The sequence below is a fragment of the Siphateles boraxobius genome, unplaced genomic scaffold (assembly GCF_051911475.1).
Source record: "Siphateles boraxobius isolate OS27281-9 unplaced genomic scaffold, OSU_SipBor_1 73, whole genome shotgun sequence".
NCBI lineage: Eukaryota > Metazoa > Chordata > Actinopteri > Cypriniformes > Leuciscidae > Siphateles > Siphateles boraxobius.
This window is the reverse complement of record NW_027509201.1, coordinates 1,361,575-1,383,667: the sequence shown is the minus strand read 5'-3', so window position 1 is coordinate 1,383,667 and position 22,093 is coordinate 1,361,575. Positions and strand designations below refer to the sequence as shown.

General features: G+C 41.4%; 1 protein-coding gene across 3 annotated transcripts; it reads right to left on the bottom strand.

The window, feature by feature from the left end:
• Positions 1–379: 379 nt before the first annotated feature.
• On the bottom strand, positions 380–21,800 carry tsnax (translin-associated factor X). 3 transcript variants are annotated; one of them, XM_077217399.1, is made up of 7 exons: positions 21,587–21,800; positions 20,755–20,865; positions 18,239–18,331; positions 18,049–18,163; positions 10,722–10,852; positions 2,887–2,996; positions 380–1,029 (listed from the first exon to the last, which is right to left on the bottom strand). In XM_077217399.1, exons 1-7 carry the CDS (start codon positions 21,660–21,662, stop codon positions 652–654), a joined length of 1,014 nt encoding a protein of 337 aa, XP_077073514.1. In that variant the 5' UTR covers positions 21,663–21,800; the 3' UTR covers positions 380–651. The 3 variants fall into 3 exon arrangements, with proteins under 3 accessions (XP_077073514.1, XP_077073515.1, XP_077073516.1); XM_077217400.1 differs by having other exon boundaries at positions 21,508–21,751; XM_077217401.1 differs by lacking the exons at positions 20,755–20,865; positions 21,587–21,800 and adding an exon at positions 18,478–18,840.
• Positions 21,801–22,093: the final 293 nt, after the last annotated feature.

Here is a 22,093-nt window from a genome sequence, read left to right as displayed (position 1 = left end):
ATATTTATGCATCAATATATATACATATATATATATATGCATGTATGATTGCATATAAATATATATTGTGGATTTATATGTGGATTCCACGTGTACCAGATGTGGGCCGGATCTGGGCCAACACTTTGTTGCTGTCTGGGTGTGTGTGTGTATATATATATATATATATATATATATATATATATATATATATATATATATATATATATATATATATATATACACACACACACACACACACACACACATATTATATAAACAAACTTTTATGTTAGATGGAATTAATTGATTTGACAGCTCTAGTAAAAATCTCAATACTAATAACCTCTTAGAAAATCACCCTGATGTGATCGGTTGAGATCAAGCTAAACATAAGGTCTGAGTTTGTACGAAAAACAAGTTTTATTGACAACCGTGATAAACATGTTTGTAACTTTCAGGTTGAAATGAAGGAACAACAGATAATCATCTTGCAATTAATATGAAAGATGACAGCTCAAAATTGAGGAACAAGGCATGATAACAACATGCAACCATTGAAACAAATACAGATTGACAGAGAGAGATACGAGTCCTTAAACTAAAAATACTCTCACAATATGCCCAGTCTATAGTGCAACATGCACATTCATCTCATCGCATCTCGATATCTCACGGCATTGCATCATCCGGGTCCAAGTGCGCCGCCCTGCTGGAGAAGACGTCGGCTAGCATGTGTTTGGGAATCTCCGATCCGCGCACGCGCAGGGTGTAGCACGCGTCCTCCACCTTTCCCAGGCTCTGCCGAAGCGTGTGCAGTTTCTTGGACACCTCGTAGGGCCCCGTGTTCCCGATGAAGGAGAAGCCGTCGTGGATTTCCCTCAGGAATCCGCTGAGGAGGAACGGCGTGTCCATGTCTCCGTTGCCCACACTGCTAATGCACATGCGCATCAGCTCGCCCGTCAGGTCCGCGACGCCCAGCAGATAATCGGTCGGCGTTATCTGGAACGTCAGAACGCACGGACCGGGACACGTGACCTCATCTACAGCCTTCAGCAAAGAGACGAGGAAACAGTGAATATCTACTGTCAAATATGCCATAGAGCAGTGGTTCCCAACCTTTTTTTGTCTGAGACCTCCTTTTTCCCAAGAAAATATTTTAGGGCCCCCTTCACATTTAACGATATTGTCGCTCTTGTAAGCTTGCAGCAAGGATGACAAAATGTTTTGTTTTTAAACAAACAGTATGTTTATTACTATAACCAGATATGTTTATGCACAAATAATATTGAAAATACTATAACAAAAACATCAGTAGGCCGTTTGTAATTTAAAAAGGGTAGCCTATTAATTGGCCCTATTTGAAACACAATAACAAAAAAACCATATTTAAACTGGTGTGTAGGAAAAAAAGAATTAATATAGGGCTATTACAAAATGACTGGTGTTTGGGACCTCAATACTTGCATGTTATTTGTGAGGCTTTATCAGTCAGTGTGCGGATTGCGTCATTATGTCTATGACGAGTCACTGGGTTACACCGCAGCGGTGCGACCCGAACCAGTGTGAAATAGTCCCAATATAAACACTTATTATAGGTGTAACATAGTGACTCAGGATAAGACATAAACACAGTTTGGAAAATGGATTCATGATGTACTCGCTCATTATATCAATTCAGTAAATTTTTAACACAAACAAAAGTTACGGACTGTTGCTTTAATGTTCGCTGAGGCCCTCTTGTGGCCCGAGACAACCCTGTTGGGAACCGATGCCATAGAAGATTAATCAATCTAGTGAAGAACCAACAGTACAATCAAACCATAGACAAGGCTTAAATCTAGTCTCAGACTAAAATGCATGTTTGAGCTATTTCAACTGAAAGCAACATATCTTCAAATATATCAGTGCCACTGTTTGTCTCCAGTCATGTGTTTTTTTTTCTAAGGCACTTTATAAAAGCTACTTAAATGCCCTAATTGAACTAAGGCCTAATCCTGACTAAATCTAAGCCCTATCTGTGAAACCAGGCCAAAGAGATTTATGTATTGAATTTCACATACAATATTTCCATCCATTTGGATTACATAATCCATAACATAACTTCAACTAATACATTTAATGTGATGCATATTTGTCGATCATACATAAATTAAACGAATTAGATTTCTGAAGTTGTGCTAATAAACTGAATGTGTATTAAATACACAATAACCAGGTTTTGTATAATCAATAAATCCAATTTGTTTTAATCCCATACATTTTAACTAACTGAATATTGTCATATAGTCATATATTAACCATTTTAACTGAATAAATTTAGTTGTTTTCACAATGAACAGATTTATGCTGATTCAAAGCGTACTCAAATGTACATGTGTTTCGAAAATATGATTATTTATTAATAATAAACTATGCCATGATTTTTTTTAGTGCAGAAATCTGACCTGTTTTATTTAGGCATGACTGACAAATATGCATAACATTTTGTGCATTTGTGTAATCCAAAAGGATCGAAATTTTATATGTAGATAAATCAAATACATTTTAAATTTAGGCCTAAATATGTTTTGAGTATGGCGATGCTTGCCGTAGCTAACACCATTATAAAAGAATTTATTCACAAACAAAATTCCTAAAAACTATAAATGCACACAGAATTTCCCTCAAACTAAACCAATGCATCTAAAAATATCTCAGAGAATGGTTTACAGAGAGACATGCAAAGCCCTCTAAAAATAACAGCAAAAGATGGAGTGATTGTCACCGATCTGATAAACGTGCAGAATGTCTTCTTGAGAATGTAGACCGTTTATTTGGGCAAGACAACATTAAGGAGGTCATGTTTATATAAGGAAAGATGCGTCCCAGTGTTTCAGGTTGAGTTTTTAGGATGCGATATCGTACCTTGTTTTCCTTCATGAAGACCAGCCGAGCGTTGATCTCCTCCAGGCTGATCAGTGTGCGATGTCGGATGAAGTGATGGAAGGAAACGGCCTCCACATACTCCTGAATCCCTGAAAATACAGAAAACAAAGACACTCTCTTCATTACTACCGTCCTTCAACTCAAAACTATCATTTGACAAACACACATTTCATCTCGCATCAAAAAGCCCAAGCCCTGACCAAACATCTTGTACTGTCTAGTAAAGCTCTGTGTATCTTCTACATTTTGTTTCATAATCTTAAATAAGTAGAGATTTACACTGTAAAATTTGGTGTCTGTAAGGTTTTTTTGTTTTGTTTTTGAATGACGCCTCTTCTGCTCACCAAGGCTGCATTTATTTGATCCAAAATACAGTAAAAATTGTGAAATATTATTACAATTTAAAACAGCTGAATTTATTGTAAAGTGTGATTTATTCCTGTGATCAAAGCTGAATTTTCAGCATCATTACTCCAGTCTTCAGTGTCACATGATCCTTCAGAAGTCATACTAATATGATGATTTGCTGCTCAAGAAACATTTATGATTATTATCAATGTTATATTTTTGTAGAAATGGTGATCATTTTTTTTAAGGATTCTTTGATGAATAGAGTCCAAAACAACAGCAATTAGTTAAAAGCGAAATCTTTTGTAACATTATAAATGTTTTAATGGTTCATTTTAATGTATCCTTGCTGAATAAAAGTATTAGTTTCTTTGTTTTTTGCTGAAGCTCAAACGTAATGCGAAACATGAGAATGAAGACGTCAAGCGAACATGCTTGAGCTTCCGTTTATCACAACTGTGTGCGAGTTGATCAATGTTTATATGTGAATAAAAGCCTAAATTAAACCTAAACCGCTCAATTCATATGGATTAGTTTTACGATCTCTTTATGAACTTTATGAAGTGTCAGTCGCGTAGCTGTCAATGGAGGGACAGAAAACTCAAATTTCAGCAAAAAGATCTTCATTTGTGTTCCTAAGATGAACAAAATTCTTACAGGTTTGAAACGATATGAGGGAGAATTTAAAGTTTTGGGTGAACTATCCCTTTAACCCCTGTGCATCCTTATGGACGTTTTTGGCGTTTTCAGTTGTTGTTTTTTTATCACTTTGCCTGTGTTAATGCTAACTGCATAAAATTTGGCACAGGTGTGTATTTTTATTGTAATTTCACCCCCATTTCCTTTAAAAAATATTTTTTTGCACTAGGTACAAAAAAACTTCCCTCTCAGCGCCTTTTGGACAAAAATGGCCCCATTGAAACCCATTAAAACTGCAATTTTTTATCCCAGGGCCATTTAACGATAAAATTATGCAATTGTTGGCAAGGCTTCAAAATTTAAATTTTTACTATTTTTTTATCAGATGGTGTAATTTTTTCAGGTTTGGCCTATAAAGCAAATACTCTCTTTATTCCTGTTTTCTGCTTTGGCATATTATAGAGCCAATTGGATAAATTATGCAACGATATTTGTGTGGGTTTGTTGGTATGGATGTCAGAGTGTGGTTAGTATGCATGTTATAAAAAAAATGTGAGTGTGTGTATGTGTGCGTTTGTAATATTGAGAGAGAAAGCACCCAATGGGGAAAATCTGTTACTGCGCCTAAACAAACTCTAACCGAAAGCTCATTTTTTGAGATATCAACCTCAAATTTGGAACACAACTTATTTAGATTTATGGCTTTGATTTTTCTCCATTTTAGAGCTCAACTTGTTTCATAAAATATATATTTTATATAAAATAATGTTCAGAAATAATTTTCATAAACTTAAACCTATATAACTTTTTTTTGGATTTACTTATTTTTATTTTTTTTTACTTCAGCAATATTCTGCCAATGGGTCTTCTTTAAAATGATCCCAAACTTAAGGCTGTGCTCCCAAGATTCAAATTTTTATGACAGTTTTTTGACGTGGACATTTTTGTCCTCTATGTAGCTATTTGTAACTTTTTTTAATTGATGCACAAGGGTTAAGACACTGTTAGTTTGTATTGCTTTTCAAACTAAGGGGCTGTTCACACTGAACTGCACTACTTTTCCATTGTTTTTCAATGTAAACACGTTTGACCGCATGACCTGTTCGCACTCAACGGGTCTCTAGACCTTGTGCTTTTATTTAGTTACACCGACCGAGTCTCGCGTATTTAACAACAAACCGTGTTCAGTGTGAACCGGCCCTAAGATGTCGTAATGTGAAGTTTCTTCATGCTTTCAAACAGCCTCAGACAGTAGATCAGTAGATGTTTAACTGGGCTGAGCGACTGACCGCTGTATTTGTGTCCACATCTTGTGTAAACACCAGGACAATAATGACAGGACGGAAGACTTTGTGATTAAGCTTTACTTTCGGAGAGGCAATTAACATCAAAGACGTTCTTATCTGTCGCTCCCCGGGCACCGATTTGCATGCAGTGTGACAATGTTCAACATAAAAATCAAAACAAAAACCCAATTTGAGTCTCGGCCCAAAACGCACAGTTCTTTATGATGCTGTGCTCGTGAAAGAGAGCAGCGCCTCGCGGTTCCCACAGAAGGTTTTGTTGTCTTCTCTCAGACTCAGAAGGAAGTGAGATAACGTTATCAAGCATGAGATTGGAGACTCCCTCTGCAAGACATTTCTCTGGAGGTTAATTTGACAGAACTGGCACCTTACTGGATGTAAACACACTGAGGCTAAAGTCAAAATCACTAACTAGAGCAAGACTTAAAGTTGCAACACCTGTTCATCTGTTAGAATCTCAAACGTAGGGGTTTTCTGACTCCTGGGTATTATTATAATTAATATTATATTAATATTATACATAAATATATATATATATATACACGTCACAGGCTCACTATTGGCCGACGCTGGTCATGTGTGTGATGCGTGTGACGTACAACACAGAAGCGCTGCGCTGTTACACTAGTGAACTGACTCGAGGCCCACAGAGAAGGAAATCAATAGTTGAAATAAAGTCGTTATTTTTGTTTGTTTTTGCGCACAAAAAGTATTCTCGTCGCTTGATAAACTTAAGATTGAGCCACTGTAGTCACTTGGACTATTTTAACGATGTCTTTAATAACTTTTCGGGGCTGGCAATTGTCAATCTCTTAGAAGCCTATGCAGGAGTGATCCAGCTCTCAGATTTCATCAAAAATATCTTAATTTGTGTCCCGAAGATGAACGAAAGTCTTACGGGGTTGAACAACATGAGGGAGAGTAATAACTGACAGAATTGACATTTTTGGGTGAACTATCACTTTAAGATAATAATCTAATAAACCATCTCTAGCCGAATACACAGATGAGTCCAGGCCAAAACCACTGACCTCTTCATCTCTGATGGTCAAGAATTAAACGCTAAAGGCCTTTTGCAACAATAATAAAGCTGCATTATATATCGTCCATTTCTGTACCCAGATCAGACGCTGAGGAATTGTGCCAGTGTGTCACCAAGCTTTCTGAGCCAAAAGGAAACAGATAATTGGGCTTTCAGTGAGCCAAACACTGTGTGTTTGTGTGTGTCAGTGAATAGAGATGGCAGTCTAAACGCTGTGCAGGAGTTTGATGCCAGGCATGAAAGAAAAGCGGCATTTCTAATACGGGCACAGGATTATCTACATTTCTATCAGGTACAGTGTGTAGAGAAACACTCATAATCGAGTAGAAAAGACACGGTTCAGATGATAAATAAAATGTGCATTTGTCGAAGAGAAAAAAGCCAGGAAATTCTTCATGCAAACATGCTGTCATAAAAAAATAATCATTTTGCTGCTTAAAAACAGACCGTACCAAGAGTAGTGGAGATATTAAATAAGGGAATGATTTAATGATGCTGATGATTTGGTCCAACTTACAAGTTTGAAAGTCCTAATTATGCATTATGATTATATTAAACATTTATTATTTTAGCACATTTTAAGCACAAGTATTTTGGTATAGTAGTAGCAACTGAGTCAAAACTAAATTTCATAGCAAGAGCTGAGTTATAAGTTATACAAGAGTTGCATCAATACAATACAAAAAATACAGCAGTTATAAAATTAATAAAATTATAAAGCTTTTTTTATAGTCAAATCTCACTAAACAAGTCCTTAAGTGATCTTACTAAATGAAAGGCTGTGTACTTGCATTAAAATTAGGACAGTCCAAAAAAATGTGTTTAATAGAAAGAGGGATCTTGCAGAACATGCAGAAATGCGTGTGCAAGTCTTAAAAGTGTATTTTTTGGTTGTAATAAAACAGATGCATTTGGGGGAAAAAAAACAAATTTTAAATGTAATATTTCTTTCCATTTTCACTGGAATAAAAAATTTGGAGTAGGATTTACATTGAAACAATTTTCCCTTTTCAAATTGCTAGTAACTTCACACATAATTACAAAGAAAGGGCAAGTAACGCTGAAATGAAGTAGAAAGCCTGAAATAGTATTTTCTAGTAAACATACTCCAATAATCTTTATTTTATTTACTATTAACTTTGAAAAATCATTGTTTACGGTGTAAATCCTAACAAAACTACAATGTTGCTTAATGCTACTGTAACAAAAAGAAAGAAAATGTGCATTAGGTGCATAATTTGTGCTTTATCTATGGAAAATTATTAATTATAGTTCCCAGAATGCAATCAAACTAACCAGCATTCACAATTAAAACTGAACTATGGGCAATACCAGTTTATTTCCACAATTATCCTTAAATCAACACATGAAATCTGTGCTTAAAGTTCATGCTGATTACAGTATTTATAGTGTCATTTGCATGCACTCTCACAAATCTGATGATTGTTACATGACTTTGAAGCTTATGTAACAATCAAGCGATGATTCAGTTGATTACAAAAGGTCATGTTGTTTTCATATTACCTGTTCATGCACTAATGCCATTAGTGATAAAAGCTTCTGCAGTGTGAACTTACTGGATGCAATTAGTGTCAAATTTATCCCCAAGTACCTTTAATGGGTTTTGTGTGAAAACAAGCCTATTAAACACGACCATAGGCTCTCTCAACGCTCGGAGCCGAGGGCGAGCGACGTCTGCTTATCCTCACGAACCAATAAAGCTCTTCAAATTAAGAGAAAAATAGAAACCTAATTGACAGGATCTGACCGCGGTCACGTCGCAAGAAAGACCCCGATGATTTCTCTGCGACCATAATCTAAAAATGACTTCCCCTCACCGTTAGATAACCGCAGAATTTGGTTGGTCTCCTCCCTCCCTTATCCACGCTTTCCTCAGAAGTTTGCAGACATTGTGTCTGCCCTCGCTCCTCTTATGAAAGACAAAAATAATAAATGGCTGGAAAAGCATGGTGACCTTTTTTGGAAAGATTAAGCAAGATGAGATATTACGTAGTGGTGTAAAGTGCAGACCAAATACAGGTTTGAGCACAGAGACCCAAAAGTCTTCAACACTGTGATGATGATGATGGTAATGATGATGATGATGGCAAGATTCGCATATAAAACCACATGTTAAACTGAACAGCCATAACTCATGAAAGTCTCATTAGAATCAGGTTTCAGACTAAATGTTGTCATTTTATTATCCACATCAGTTCTTATAAGACTAGCACAGAATTACAAGACAAATCCCAATGAAAACATCATCAGGAGAACTTAAAGGTGGGGCATGTGATTTTCTTTTTCGTCCATTTTTTCAAAATAACTTGAAATCCTATTCCTAACCCACTTACAGCCACTGAGTTAGAAGCACTGAAATGAAAATTAAGCAATTTAATCATCTGTGGAACGGGCAGGACTCGAAAAACTCCAGCCAATCATTTCCAAGACCACCTAGAGAATCATTGGACAGTAAGTTCGTCAATCAAACGGTTGTACCACACCCCCCTCCCCCCAGCGCGTGTGACCCTCTTCATGCGCATACTCAAAGCTCGTGATGCATGTGCATCGCGTAGGGCTGCACAATTAATCGAATTTCTAATTGTGATTACGATTACGGATGCCTAGATTACGTAATCGTTCAAAGCCGCGATTACAAAAGAAAATCCACTCTGCGTGTGTGTGTTTAGAGCATAATTATGTTATGAGAGGCGAATCACGACTACTTCAGAAAACCCAGCACAATATGACATACCAGGCAGTGACGAAAGTGTACGCTGAAATAAAAAGACTTTCACCTCAGAAAAACAGACTTTACTGTCCTGTCCCGTTATACTGTGCTCGTAGCGCGCACTCTTCAATTGCACGCGCAAATGCGGCGGCACGCGCTGTGTATCGCTTCACTGTAAAGTGCAAAATAAACTACGAGCAACGTCGTTACAATGTAAATTAGTAAGTCGAGAAATAAAAGTAAAATACCAATAAATCACGTGTTAGCGGAGAAGGATTTGCATGCAGGTTTGATTTTCATTCTATTCACCAGGAGCTGTTTCATTAACAGTTCTTGTTAGTATTGTGTATTCACCATGGTAACTGTCCTTTCCATAACCCAAAAATGCAACGTTATTTACAATTTGTGTTATTTTTTATATTATTAAATGACTGTGGTGGCTCATATCAACATTGTATTAACAAAAACTTGTTTGGAACTGCTATTTAATTGCTTTAGCATAGTCCTAATGTTTTTCTAGTCTTTACTATGAGTCATTCTTACAATTTATGTGTATGTTAAGTAAAGGGGGACAGTACTTGTGTGTGTTAACAATTTTTGTGTAAACATGTATTATAATATGCCTATATATATTCAATGTAAATTGTGATAATCGTAATTAATAATCGCAATTGCAATTTCAAGGGAATAATCAGCAATTATGATTTTTGTCATAATCGTGCAACTCTAGCATCGCGTCAGTAAAGCCGGTTCCATGATTAGTAGTAAATCGTCATTACAATCTCTCGCGGATCTGAGTTTTCGCTTGTGCATTATTGCGCGTCCATGTTCTTCGAATGGGTGGAGTCAGGGCCAGCGTTGGAGGAAAGATGGTAGAACCATTTGAATTGTGTATTTTCAAAATCTGCCGGTCGTTTTCCAAATCACATACCCCACCTTTAATCTAAATTATATAATATTAGTGCCGTCAAATCGATTAATCGGGATTAGTCGCATCTAACATAAATGTTTGTGTGACGTTTATATAATATATGTATGCATACATATATGTGCACACACACACACATATTATATAAAAACTTTTATGTTAGATACGACTAATCGCGATTAATCGATTTGACAGCACTTGTATATTAGGTATTCAAAAAATAATTGAGAGGTACAGTCAGGGTTATTATTAGCCCCGCCCACAACATTTGAGGATGGGAAGTTCGGTCTGGACTTGATCCGTTGTGAAGCAAGGATTCCCGAACCAAAGCTGTTCGGAGCAATCAAATTGTCCACGTCATCCACGTCACCAAAGAGCGTTTGGGTTGAATTCTTTTACAAAAAAGAATGGCTGCCGCTGGATAATTTATGTGTAGATTCAGCCATCGCGTCTGTTGTAGAAGATGTAGACAGCGCATTCATTTTAAAAGAGGAACAGAGAACCGCGATCAAGGTTTGTGTCGATCCAATTGAGTGCAGAGGCATTTTCTTTCCCGGTTCGGTTGAAACACACCCCATAATCACAGCCCAATGGAGCAGTATGACGACGTCAGGATAGGATATTATCATTAACTAAAACTATTAAAAACACTTCTATTAAATGAAATAAAGCTGGAATAAAATAAAATATAAATATTAGTTTTAAAAAAAAACTTTACACAAAAAATTTGAAATGTTGTCTTGCAACTAAAGCTGAAGCACTAAATCTAAATGGAAGTAAATAAAAAGTACAACTGAAATAAACATTGTCCCCTGAAAGTACCTGGTGTAATTGCTCGGTGGAACTGGTGTAAATCTTCTCCTCTCAGTTCTTCTGCGATCTGTCCGATCTTCTGCCTCACGCTGTCCAGCTTCACATCCGCCTCGTTCAGGATCTCCTCAACATCGGGAACACTGACCAACGGAAACACACTCGTGCTCATTTACAGTGAAGGCACTTCGCAGACGCTCTTATCCGTGGAAAACGTACTCGGTTACTAACGTAACCTCGGTTCTCTCTAGAGAGGGAACGAGTACTGCGTAATATCTTACGCTATGGGAAAACCTCTTTTCCACGAGATATTGAAGCCAAAAATTATCCTTTAATTTTGATTAATGTAAAACGCTGTGCGGCAGCGTGCAGACATAGGCAAGACGGCTCGCGCGCCTATTGGCTGCCCTGCGGCAACAGCAGCAAGCCTATCGAGAGAGGCCCTGCGTGACGTGACATCCAATGGGGGTGCTTCGCGCCCATTTCGTCGCGTCCCGCCAGAATAGGCGTGGCCTTGGCCTATAAATACGCTCGACAGGCTGATACAAACTGGTTTTCAACGCTGAAGCGAACCAGCGCTGTTGTATGCACGGCAAGATACGCAGTACTCGTTCCCTCTCTAGAGAGAACCGAGGTTACGTTAGTAACCGAGTACGTTCTCTTACGAGAGTATCTCTCGTACTGCGTAATATCTTACGCTATTGGGAACACAATGTAAGACGCCGTGCGTACTGGGATCCGACACCAAAGTCCCAAGGGCAGTAGCCCGGGGCTCATATAGTGCATAATCACCGTAGACTCACAGAGAGTCGGAGAAGAGAGGCTACCAGCATCATTCCCCACGAAATAGCATCCCATAGGAGCTAGTTATGTCAACAGTATATCCCGCAGACAGGGTGAACGCGTTCAGCCTGAACTGGGCAAAAATACGGGCTATTCAACACCCATGGAGCTGTTCCATCGATCAGTGAGCGATACTCAATCAAAACTCAGCATTCTGCGCCGGCGCAGCGGGACAGATAGTACTGAATTCTAGACCGACAGCAGCTTGGCCTGTAAGGCGGGAACTTCTAGGTTATAGAACCTTATAAATGTAGACGGCGAGGCCCAGCCCGCCGCCATACAGATATCATGCAAGGAAATCCCACTAGACCACGCCCACGAAGAGGCCACGCCTCTCGTGGAGTGCGCTCTGACACCCAAAGGACACTGCAGGCCCTTAGAAGTGTAAGCCAGCACTATGGCATCGACTATCCATCTGGATAGGCTCTGTTTTGATGCGGCCAGTCCCTTGGAACGTCCGCCAAACAAAACAAAGAGCTGCTCGGTCTGCCTGCAGACAGACGAGCGGGACACATAAGCCCTCAGCGGCCTGACGGGGCAAAGGAGATTAGCATCCGCTTCCTCATTGTTCACCGGGAGGGCGCACAGGGAAATAGCCTGGGCCCTGAACGGTGTGTTGAGGGATTTTGGCACGTACCCGTGCCTTGGTTTGAGTATGACTTTTGAGTCATTAGGCCCAAACTCAATACAAGACGCGCTTACTGAAAGCGCTTGCAAGTCCCCCACGCGCTTCATTGAAGCAAGAGCCACAAGAAATACCGTTTTGAAAGACAGGTGCTTCATGTTTGACAAATGGATTGGCTCGAATGGGGCACCTTTCAGGGCTTCCAGAACCGTAGAAAGGTCCCACATAGGGACTGAGGGAGGTCTGGAAGGATTCAGCCTCCGAGCTCCCCTGAGGAATCGCACGACGAGGTCGTTCTTCCCCAGTGACTGGCCAGACGTCGGTTTTGCAAACGCCGCTATGGCCGCCACGTATACTTTGAGCGTGGACGGGGTTCTACCCTTATCCAGCAGCTCCTGAAGGAAGGAGAGCACTTCCGTAACCCCGCAGTCTACGGGTGAAAAGCCCTGAGCTTGACACCAGGTAGAGAACACTGACCATTTCGAGGAGTAGAGCCGTCTAGTAGACGGGGCCCTAGCCTGCGTGATCGTGTTTAACACTCCCTCCGGGAGGTTAGCGGGTACCCGTTGATGGCCCACACATGTAGGGACCATAACTCCGGGCGAGGATGCCAAATCGAGCCCTTTGCCTGAGAGAGGAGGTCTCTCCTCACCGGTATCGGCCACGGGGCAGTGCTGGCCAGCTGCATCAGGACTGGGAACCAGGTTTGGTTCGTCCATAGCGGAGCCACGAGCAGCACTGGGCATCCATTTTCCCTGATTCGTTCCAGCACTTGAGGCAGGAGCGAGACGGGGGGTAAAGCATAGAGGGGGCGTCGGGGCCATACGTGGGCCAGCGCGTCCCTGCTCTTGGAGAAAAAGTTCGGACAGTGAGCATTTTCCTGGGACGCGAACAGGTCCACCTGCGCTCTGCCGAATGTCTCCCACAGCAGTTGGATCGTCTGCGGGTGCAGCGACCATTCCCCTGCTTGGACATTGTTTCTGGACAGTCTGTCTGGTCCCAGATTCAGGTGACCAGGCACATGCGCTGCTTTCAGTGAAAGCAGGTTGTGCTGAGCCCAGCCCAGGGAAGCGTTTCGTCAGCCTGTAAAGGCTTCGGGACCTGACGCCGCCCTGGTGATTTATGTACGCCACCACTGACATGTTGTCCGACCGGACTAAGACGTGGCGGCCTTTTATCTGGGGACAAAAACGCCTTAGCGCGTTGTCTACTGCCAGCATTTCTAGACAGTTTATGTGTTGGAGCTTCTCCCGTTCTGACCACTGGCCAAAGAATGGTCTGCCCTCGAGCAGCGCTCCCCACCCCGAGGTGGAGGCGTCCGTGGACACCACCATCACACTCGAGGGAGTCCCCAGACTCACGCCTGACTGGTACCAGTCGGCTTTTTTCAAGGTTTCAGAGCCGAGACGCATTTCCTGTCGACCCTGAGGCGAAACAGACCAGCGGCCCAAGCCCCGGGCGGAACTCGTGCTTTCAGCCATAACTGCAGTGGGCGCATGCGAAGCAGGCCCAGCAGAAGTACTGAAGATGCTGAGGCCATGAGGCCCAGCATTTTCTGAAACCGTTTGAGCTGAACTATAGGGCTGCGGCAGAAGGATTTCACGGCGCGCTGAATGTTCAGTCCTCGCTCCGGCGACAGACGTGCTGTCATAGACAGCGAGTCCATCACTGTTCCCAGAAAGGAGATTTTCTGGCTGGGAAACAGCGAACTCTTCGCCCAATTGACTGTGAGACCCAAATTCTCGAGATGCTCGAGTAATGCGGTCTTGTGTTCTATGAGCTCTGATCGTGATCGAGCTAGAATCAACCAGTCGTCCAAGTAGTTCAAAATTCGCATGCCCTGAAGTCTCAGGGGTGCGAGAGCCGCGTCCATGCACTTCGTGAATATACGGGGTGCTGGAGACAGGCCGAACGGTAGGACTGTGTATTGATATGCCTGGCCCTCGAAGGCGAATCTCAAGAATCGCCTGTGACGTGACGCAATCTGTATTTGGAAAAGGCGTCTTTCAGATCTATTGACATGAACCAGTCTCCCTGGCGCACGTGCGCGAGGATTTTGCTGGTTGTCAGCATTTTGAACATGCGTTTCAGAAGCGCTTTGTTCAATTGTCGCAGATCTAGAATGGGTCTGAGACCCCCGTCTTTTTTCGGTACCAGAAAATATCTGCTGTATACACCCCCTTCGCTCTGAGCCTGAGATAAAGGTTCTATGGCCCCTTTGCTCAGTAGTTTCGCTATTTCGGTTCGAAGTAGATGAGATACTTCATTGTCCACCGTGGTTTCGACACGCGCCGTGCAACGGCGGGGACGTCGAGCGAACTGTAGCGAATAGCCTCTCTTTATAGTGTTCAACACCGATTCTGATACCCCGGGAAGCATTGCCCATGCATTCGCGTGGATAGCTAGAGGCAGAATGATATCCGGGCTCTGGCCGCGGCACAGCGGCGGCTGCAGAGCTTCGGTGTGCTGAGACATGAACACTGTGTTTAAAGTGCGCGAGGCGGGGGGCGCGCCGATCACGGCGGGCAGCCTGTTCGCACTCGCTTTCTCTATGACAAATTGTGGAGAGAGAACGAGCGGGACAAACCCCGTAGGGTTCAGCGTGTCTGTGAGTGAATGTGGGCGCGGGACAGCGGGCACATTTACTGCACTGAAAACACCGTCGGCTTGCGCTGACTGAATATGTGTTGGTTTCGTTTTTACAGAAACCGTGGGACACGAACTGTGTAGTGTTTGTGGGCACTGTGTCATGGGCACATTCACTACGTTTGCACAATCGACATGAGTCGATTTTATTTGTGCTAGCCCTGAACTGTGGCGGGCTGTGTCTGTGTGTGGGAATGGGCACTGTGACGTGGGCATTCTTACAACACTCATAACACCATCGGCTATGGCCGGGACAACAGAAAATACACTCTTTATTGGATTTATCTGGGTCGCCGTAAAAATGGCGTTAATGTGCAGGCAAGCGGGCTGTGGTACCGGCTTGTTTACTGCGAAATACACTGGAACAGTCACATTGTTTGGAACTGAACGAGCGAGAGGTTTCGGTGGAGTCTGGCCGCGGCGAGACTTAAACACCGTGGGTCTTAGCTGACTGTATGTGTGTTGGTTTCGTTTTACAGAAAACGTGGCACATGCAGCGTGTAGTGTTTGTGGGCACTGGGTTGTGGGCACATTCACTACATTTAAATGCACAATTGACATGAGTCTATTTCATATGTGCGAGCCCTGCACTGTGGCGGGCTGTGTTTGTGTGTAGAAATGAACACTGGGCTGTGGGCATTTTCATTACACTCAAAACACCATCGGCTGTGGCCGGAATACCAGACAATACATTGCTTATATGATTTTTCTGGGTCGCCGTGGAAACAGCATTTGTGTGCAGGCAAGCGGGCCATGGTACCGGCTTGTTTACTGCAAAATACACTGGAACAGTCACATTTTCTTGGAACTGAACGAGCGAAAAGTATCAGTGCAAGTCTGGCCGGGCGAGACTAAATTTTATCTGCTGCGAGAGCTGGGATCGAACACGGGTCTCCCGTGCGATGGCTGTAGGTTTCGCCACTGAACCACAGGGGGAAACGACAAAAGCCTAAAATAGCTCGACCACATAATAGAGCGTCATCACAGTTTTGTGTGTGTTGGCGTTTGTTTGCATGCGTGCGTGTTATACAACAGGCTCATTGCTGCAATATTGACATTTTCAGCCGCTCAAACTAAGAGGAACTGAGAAATGTTTGAGGAATACACTCTATCCTCATTTCGCCGATGACGCATGCCCACGGGGGGCGGGGTAGCTTTCTTATAACGTAAAGAAAAGCTAGCCGCGGTTTAATGCTGGCCCGTTTCCCTTACGACTCGCGGGCAGAAGGGGGAGATCCACAGAGCTCGCCCAATCCTCACTGTCCGACGCGGGGATATAGCAGCTGGCCTCCTCTACAGATGCAGCTATCTCGTCGTCATTAATGGCGGAAGCGGCGGCGCGCGGCGGCCGTTGTCCGTCAGTGAGCGACTCGATTGAAGCTGGTGAAGCTGGCAGGCGAACCGGCGAGCTTTCACGGCTGGAGAAGGATCAGGGACCCGCTGAGTACGGCGCTTTGCGGCGCGGCACTACAGCGGGTTGGAGTCTCACTCACCATGGCAATAGCTGGCCTCCTCTACCGATGCAGCTATCTTGTCGTCACTAATGGCGGAAGCGGCGGCGCGCGGCGGCCGTTGTCCGTCAGTGAGCGACTCGATTGAAGCTGGTGAAGCTGGCGGGCGAACCGGCGAGCTTTCACGGGCTGGAGAAGGCTCGAGGACCCGCTGAATACGGCGCTTTGCGGCGCGGCACTACAGCGGGCGGGAGTGCAGACTCGGAGAGAAAATGCCAGGCAAGTCCTCAGAGTCACCATGGCAATAGTTCCACAGGAACGAAGCGTCTTCAAAAAGACGCTTGCTCTTTTAGAACAGATACAAAACAGAGATAGAGTGTGAGTCGCAGCGGCGAACACACACTCAGCAGTGAAAAGGATATGAACGCCGGAAAGCGTAGCAGGTACGGCGGCTGAAGGCGGCGAGGTGTAGGCCAGCGACTTCAGGCTCGAAGGCTCGTCCCGCAGAAGGCTTACAATCAGACGGCGCGGCTTCTCACTCCGGATCCAGAAGAGTTGAAAACCAGTTTGTATCAGCCTGTCGAGCGTATTTATAGGCCAAGGCCACTCCTATTCTGGCGGGACGCGACGAAATGGGCGCGAAGCACCCCCATTGGATGTCACGTCACGCAGGGCCTCTCTCGATAGGCTTGCTGCTGTTGCCGCAGGGCAGCCAATAGGCGCGCGAGCCGTCTTGCCTATGTCTGCACGCTGCCGCACAGCGTTTTACATTAATCAAAATTAAAGGATAATTTTTGGCTTCAATATCTCGTGGAAAAGAGGTTTTCCCATAGCGTAAGATATTACGCAGTACGAGAGATACTCTCGTAAGAGAACTCACACAGTATGATGACATACGATAGCTACAAAAAGTTACTTTGTACTATGATGCAAGGTTTCCCTTTGGCTTATTTTCCTTTTTATCAATTATCAGATTCTAATTCAACCAATTTATTAAAACAAAAACAATTCTATCTATCCATCCATCCATCCATCTATCTGTCTATCTATCTATCATCTATCCTTCTGTCTATCTATCCATCTATATATCATCTATACTTCTATCTATCTATCTATCTATATATCCATTATCTATCTATCTATCATCTATCCTTCTTTCTATCTATCCATCTATATATCATCTATCTATCCATATATCCATCTATCTATCTATCTATCTATCTATCCATCTATATATCATCTATCTATCCATCTATATATCATCTATCTATCTATCTATCCATCTATATATCATCTATCTATCTATCTATCCATCTATCTATCATTCTATCTATCTATCTATCCATCCATCTATCTATCTATCCATATATCCATCTATCTATCTATCTATCTATCTATCTATCCATCCATCTATCATCTATCCTTCTGTCTATCTATCTATCCATCCATCCATCCTTCTATCTATCTATCTATCTATCTATCTATCTATCTATCTATCCATCCATCTATCATCTATCCTTCTGTCTATCTATCTATCCATCCATCCATCCATCCATCCTTCTATCTATCTATCAATCTATCTATCCATCTCTATCACTACTAACTGTAAAGTATTTTGCTACCAATTTAATTTATTTGACTATTTTATCAAATATATATTATATGATAATTATGTACACACACACACACACACATTATATATATATATATATATATATATATATATATATATATATATATAATGTACATAAGCAAGTTCTTGAATGGATCTCACCTGGTTACTCTGTGCAGGAGGAATATGGTCCGTTTGCTCTCAATGGTGATATCTCGACTGCTTTTCACCAAACGCTCATATTTATCATGCTTGGTGTCCAGTTCTTGCTGGAATACTGTCAGAGAAACCAGTACATATGTCAGATTCATTAATCTGGTGTCGTTAACTCATACCACACACACATACTCACCTTTGAAAGCAGCAATGACAGCTGAATCAGAGTTCACACACTCCTCGGATTTCTGTCCGACTTCTGTCCTTCGTCTTCGGCCGCATCCTTCGTCTAAGAGCATATAATTACATAAATAAGAACATAACTCACCGTCACGGCAATATATAAGCAAATAAGTCTTAGTACGAGGATTTCTGCATGAAAAGCATATGTTTTTAAACTGAATCCGTGAAGTGAAAGACGTCATCAGGCTTTACCTTCTCGTTTATTCATCTCTGTAGTAAAGTGTTTTTCACTGGACACGTGAACTGTTCAGTTATGTACAGTAAACTCTTTTATTTTACCAGCTGATTGTGATTTTAGTGCGTGTAACGTTACTGTTAAATCCAGCAGAACGCCTTTATCGTGGGTTTACACGTGTGCCTGTATGATTACGTACTTCCGCAAATATTAAACCTAGACACAACTTGTTTTATAAATGTGTAATCAAACCGTTTATTCGTTATAAAAGCAGCGATTTACGTCCGACTCGGTTTAATTTGAACGCTGGCACGCACACGGACTTCCATTGTTTACACGGGACCTACGCGCATTGATTGCGTGTTACCGCAAGACATTCTGGGTAATGTAGTTTAACCTGGTTTATTGACTTCCGAGGCTAACTAAATGAAATGAAATTGAATTTAAATGAAATTTAAGAAATTAAATGAAAAATTTAAAGAAATTAAATGAAAATTTTAAAGAAATTAAAAGAAAAGAAGTTAAAAAACAGAAAGGAAGTGAACGAATGAATGAATGAATGAATGAACGAACGAACAAACAAACTAATGAATAAAAATGAATGAATGAAAGACAAGGTTCGGCTACATTGTTCCACATTCATATACAATGATATTTACTTCATATTTCCTCAGAGAATGTATATATCACTACTCTCATGGTCATGGAACGGGATAAAAGAGAGAGAGAGAGAGAGAGAGAGAGAGAGAGAGAGAGAGAGAGAGAGAGAGAGAGAGAGAGAGAGAGAGAGAGAGAGAGAGAGAGAGAGACAGAGAGAGAGAGAGAGAGAGAGAGAGAGAGAGAGACAGAGAGAGAGAGAGAGAGAGAGAGAGAGAGAGAGAGAGAGAGAGAGAGAGAGAGAGAGAGATGTTTTAATGGGTAATTTTAAGCTATAAAATCATGATGTGGCCACTTAAAATTACACATTAAAACCTGGATAAAATTATATAATTCAATAATAAAACCAATTATTTTATATGGATGTGAAATTTGGGGACCAGTACTAAATTAAAAAAATTGGGATAAAACACCAGTAGAAAAATTACAATTGGAAATTGCCAAAAATATTTTAGGGGTTCATAGAAACACATCCACTGCCGACTGCAGGGCTGAGCTAGTGAGTGTGTGTGTGTGTGTGTGTGTGTGTGTGTGTGTGTGTGTGTGTGTGTGTGTGTGTGTGTGTGTGTGTGTGTGTGTGTGTGTGTGTGTGTGTGTGTGTGTGTGTGTGTGTGTGTGTGTGTGTGTGCGTGTGCGTGTGCGTGTGTGTGTGTGTGTGTGAGTCTGCAGGGCTGAGCTAGGCTTGTACCCGCTGAACATGGAGATCCAGAAGAGATGTGTTCAGTTCTGGCATCACCTCCATCAGTCTGATCCAGAGTCAGTCCAATATAAAGCCCTCCTCGCCAATGAAACCTCAGCAGAAGCTCCTCCTCTAAACACACTCGCTCTTCACCTCCTCCATCAGACTACACCCCCCGCTGACCACAGCTACAGCCCCAAAACTATTGTTAAAGAAATACACACACATCTAAAAGACACTCATGATCAATCACTAAAAGCACATTTTGACCTCCAAAATAAACTCCAATGTTACTCGACCCTCAATAGAACCACTAAATTGGCCAGTTATCTATGTATTAAACATTTTAAAGAAAGACAAATCCTCTCCAAATACAGATTAAGTGACCACGATCTAGAGATAGAGAGAGGAAGACATAGACAAACATGGAGAGAGAGAGAGAGCAGAGGATCTGTAGACACTGTGATCTACAACACATAGAGGATGAGGAACACTTTCCTCTCTTCTGTCCCAAATACACCGATATAAGAGAAACTTTTCTGCCCAAATTTGAAACCTTGATCCCATCATTCTATGAACTGAGTGACACTGAAAAAATGTCCTTCTTACTTGGAGAAGATGTTAATACAGCTGCACTAGCGGCTAAATATGTGCTAGCTATTCACAACGCCAGAGACAGCTAATTCTCTAGAGTGACCCACTGTATTTCTGTATTTATTCATCTATTAAGATTGTTACATATTTTATTTGTTTGTTTGTTTATATAATATGTTGATGCTTTGGCAACATTGTGTTACACAGTCATGCTAATAAAGCTAATTTGAAATTGAAATTGAGAGAGAGAGAGAGAGAGAGAGAAAGAGAGAGAGATAAAGAGAGAGAGAGAGAGAGAGAGATAGAGAGAGAGAGAGAGAGAGAGAGGGGGGGGGGGGGGGGGTTCTCCTTTGATTGCACATACAGTATATCAGATTACAGTTCTTCCTCATGAACTTTAGCCTGAAGGATTGATGCCAACTGTGTACGTGCCAGCCGGAGCCTCCTCGCTGTCTGAATGAGTGCCAGCGGGCTCCTATAGGGGGCAGTGGACAACAAAATAAACATCATGAAATTACATTTATGTGCATTTTATTGAAATCCCATATATTTGCTTGCTTAGCAACTTGAGCAAATGTGACGTGGTCATTTAGATCACAGGTTTTCAGTCTTTTAGATGCCATGCATGGACATCCAAATATTATTATATCATAAATATGTGTAAAATATGCTATTTATTTTCTAGTTTGTTACATATTACGTTTTTTTCTTATATAGTAGCATGTGCTGTTATGTAGGCCTATTATTTATTTGTTTAAATATTTAATTTATTATTTAATAGCCTATTGTAATCAACGTTTTTATCTATTTAGCCTACTTTAATCTTATTATAATTTTTTTCATTTTAGATTTTTTATTTTATCTGTTTTTCTCTAAACTTTTCCACGGATCCCCCAACACCAGTTTGAAACCCCCTGATTTAGACCGATGTCTTTTCGCTTAGAACTGAGAATATGTATTTAATACTCTAACCCAACTACATGAATGACATTGCAAAATAATGCATTGAAAATAGATCTGCTGTCTGAAAAAAAGTTATTTGTTTTTTATTAACTCTGCTTTTTTGAGTGTTATAGTAACTTGTTTACGAAGCATATCTAGTATGAAATAGAATTACCATATGCTGATTAAATGGATAGTTAACCCAAAAATAAACAAATCTATCATTAATTACTCCCCCTAATGTTGTTCCAAACCTGTTAGACTTTCATTCATTTCAGGAACACAAATGAAGATCTTTTGATGTAATCTGAGAGATTTCTGTCCCTCCATTGACAGCTACACAACTACCGCTTTGATGCTTCATAAAGTTCATAAAGAGATCGTAAAACTAATCCATATGAATTGAGTGGTTTAGTCCGAATCTTCTGAAGAGGCTCGATCGCTTTGTATGATGAACAGATTTTTATTAAGACTCTTATTCACATATAAAAATTGATCAGCAAACATAAACAGAAGCTCAACCAAACCTGCTTGACACACGAGAAAGAATGAACCTCATTGGCTCTTGCAGAAGCTCAATAGTGATGCGTAACACGAGGATGAACCTCATTGGTTCTCACACGTCAATAAACCATGCTTGAGCTTGTGTTTACCACAACTGATATGAGTTGATGAATGTTGCCTGTTCATCACATAATCTTCAGAAATTTTTGACTATACCGTTCAATTCATATGGATTAGTTTTACGATCTCTTTATTGA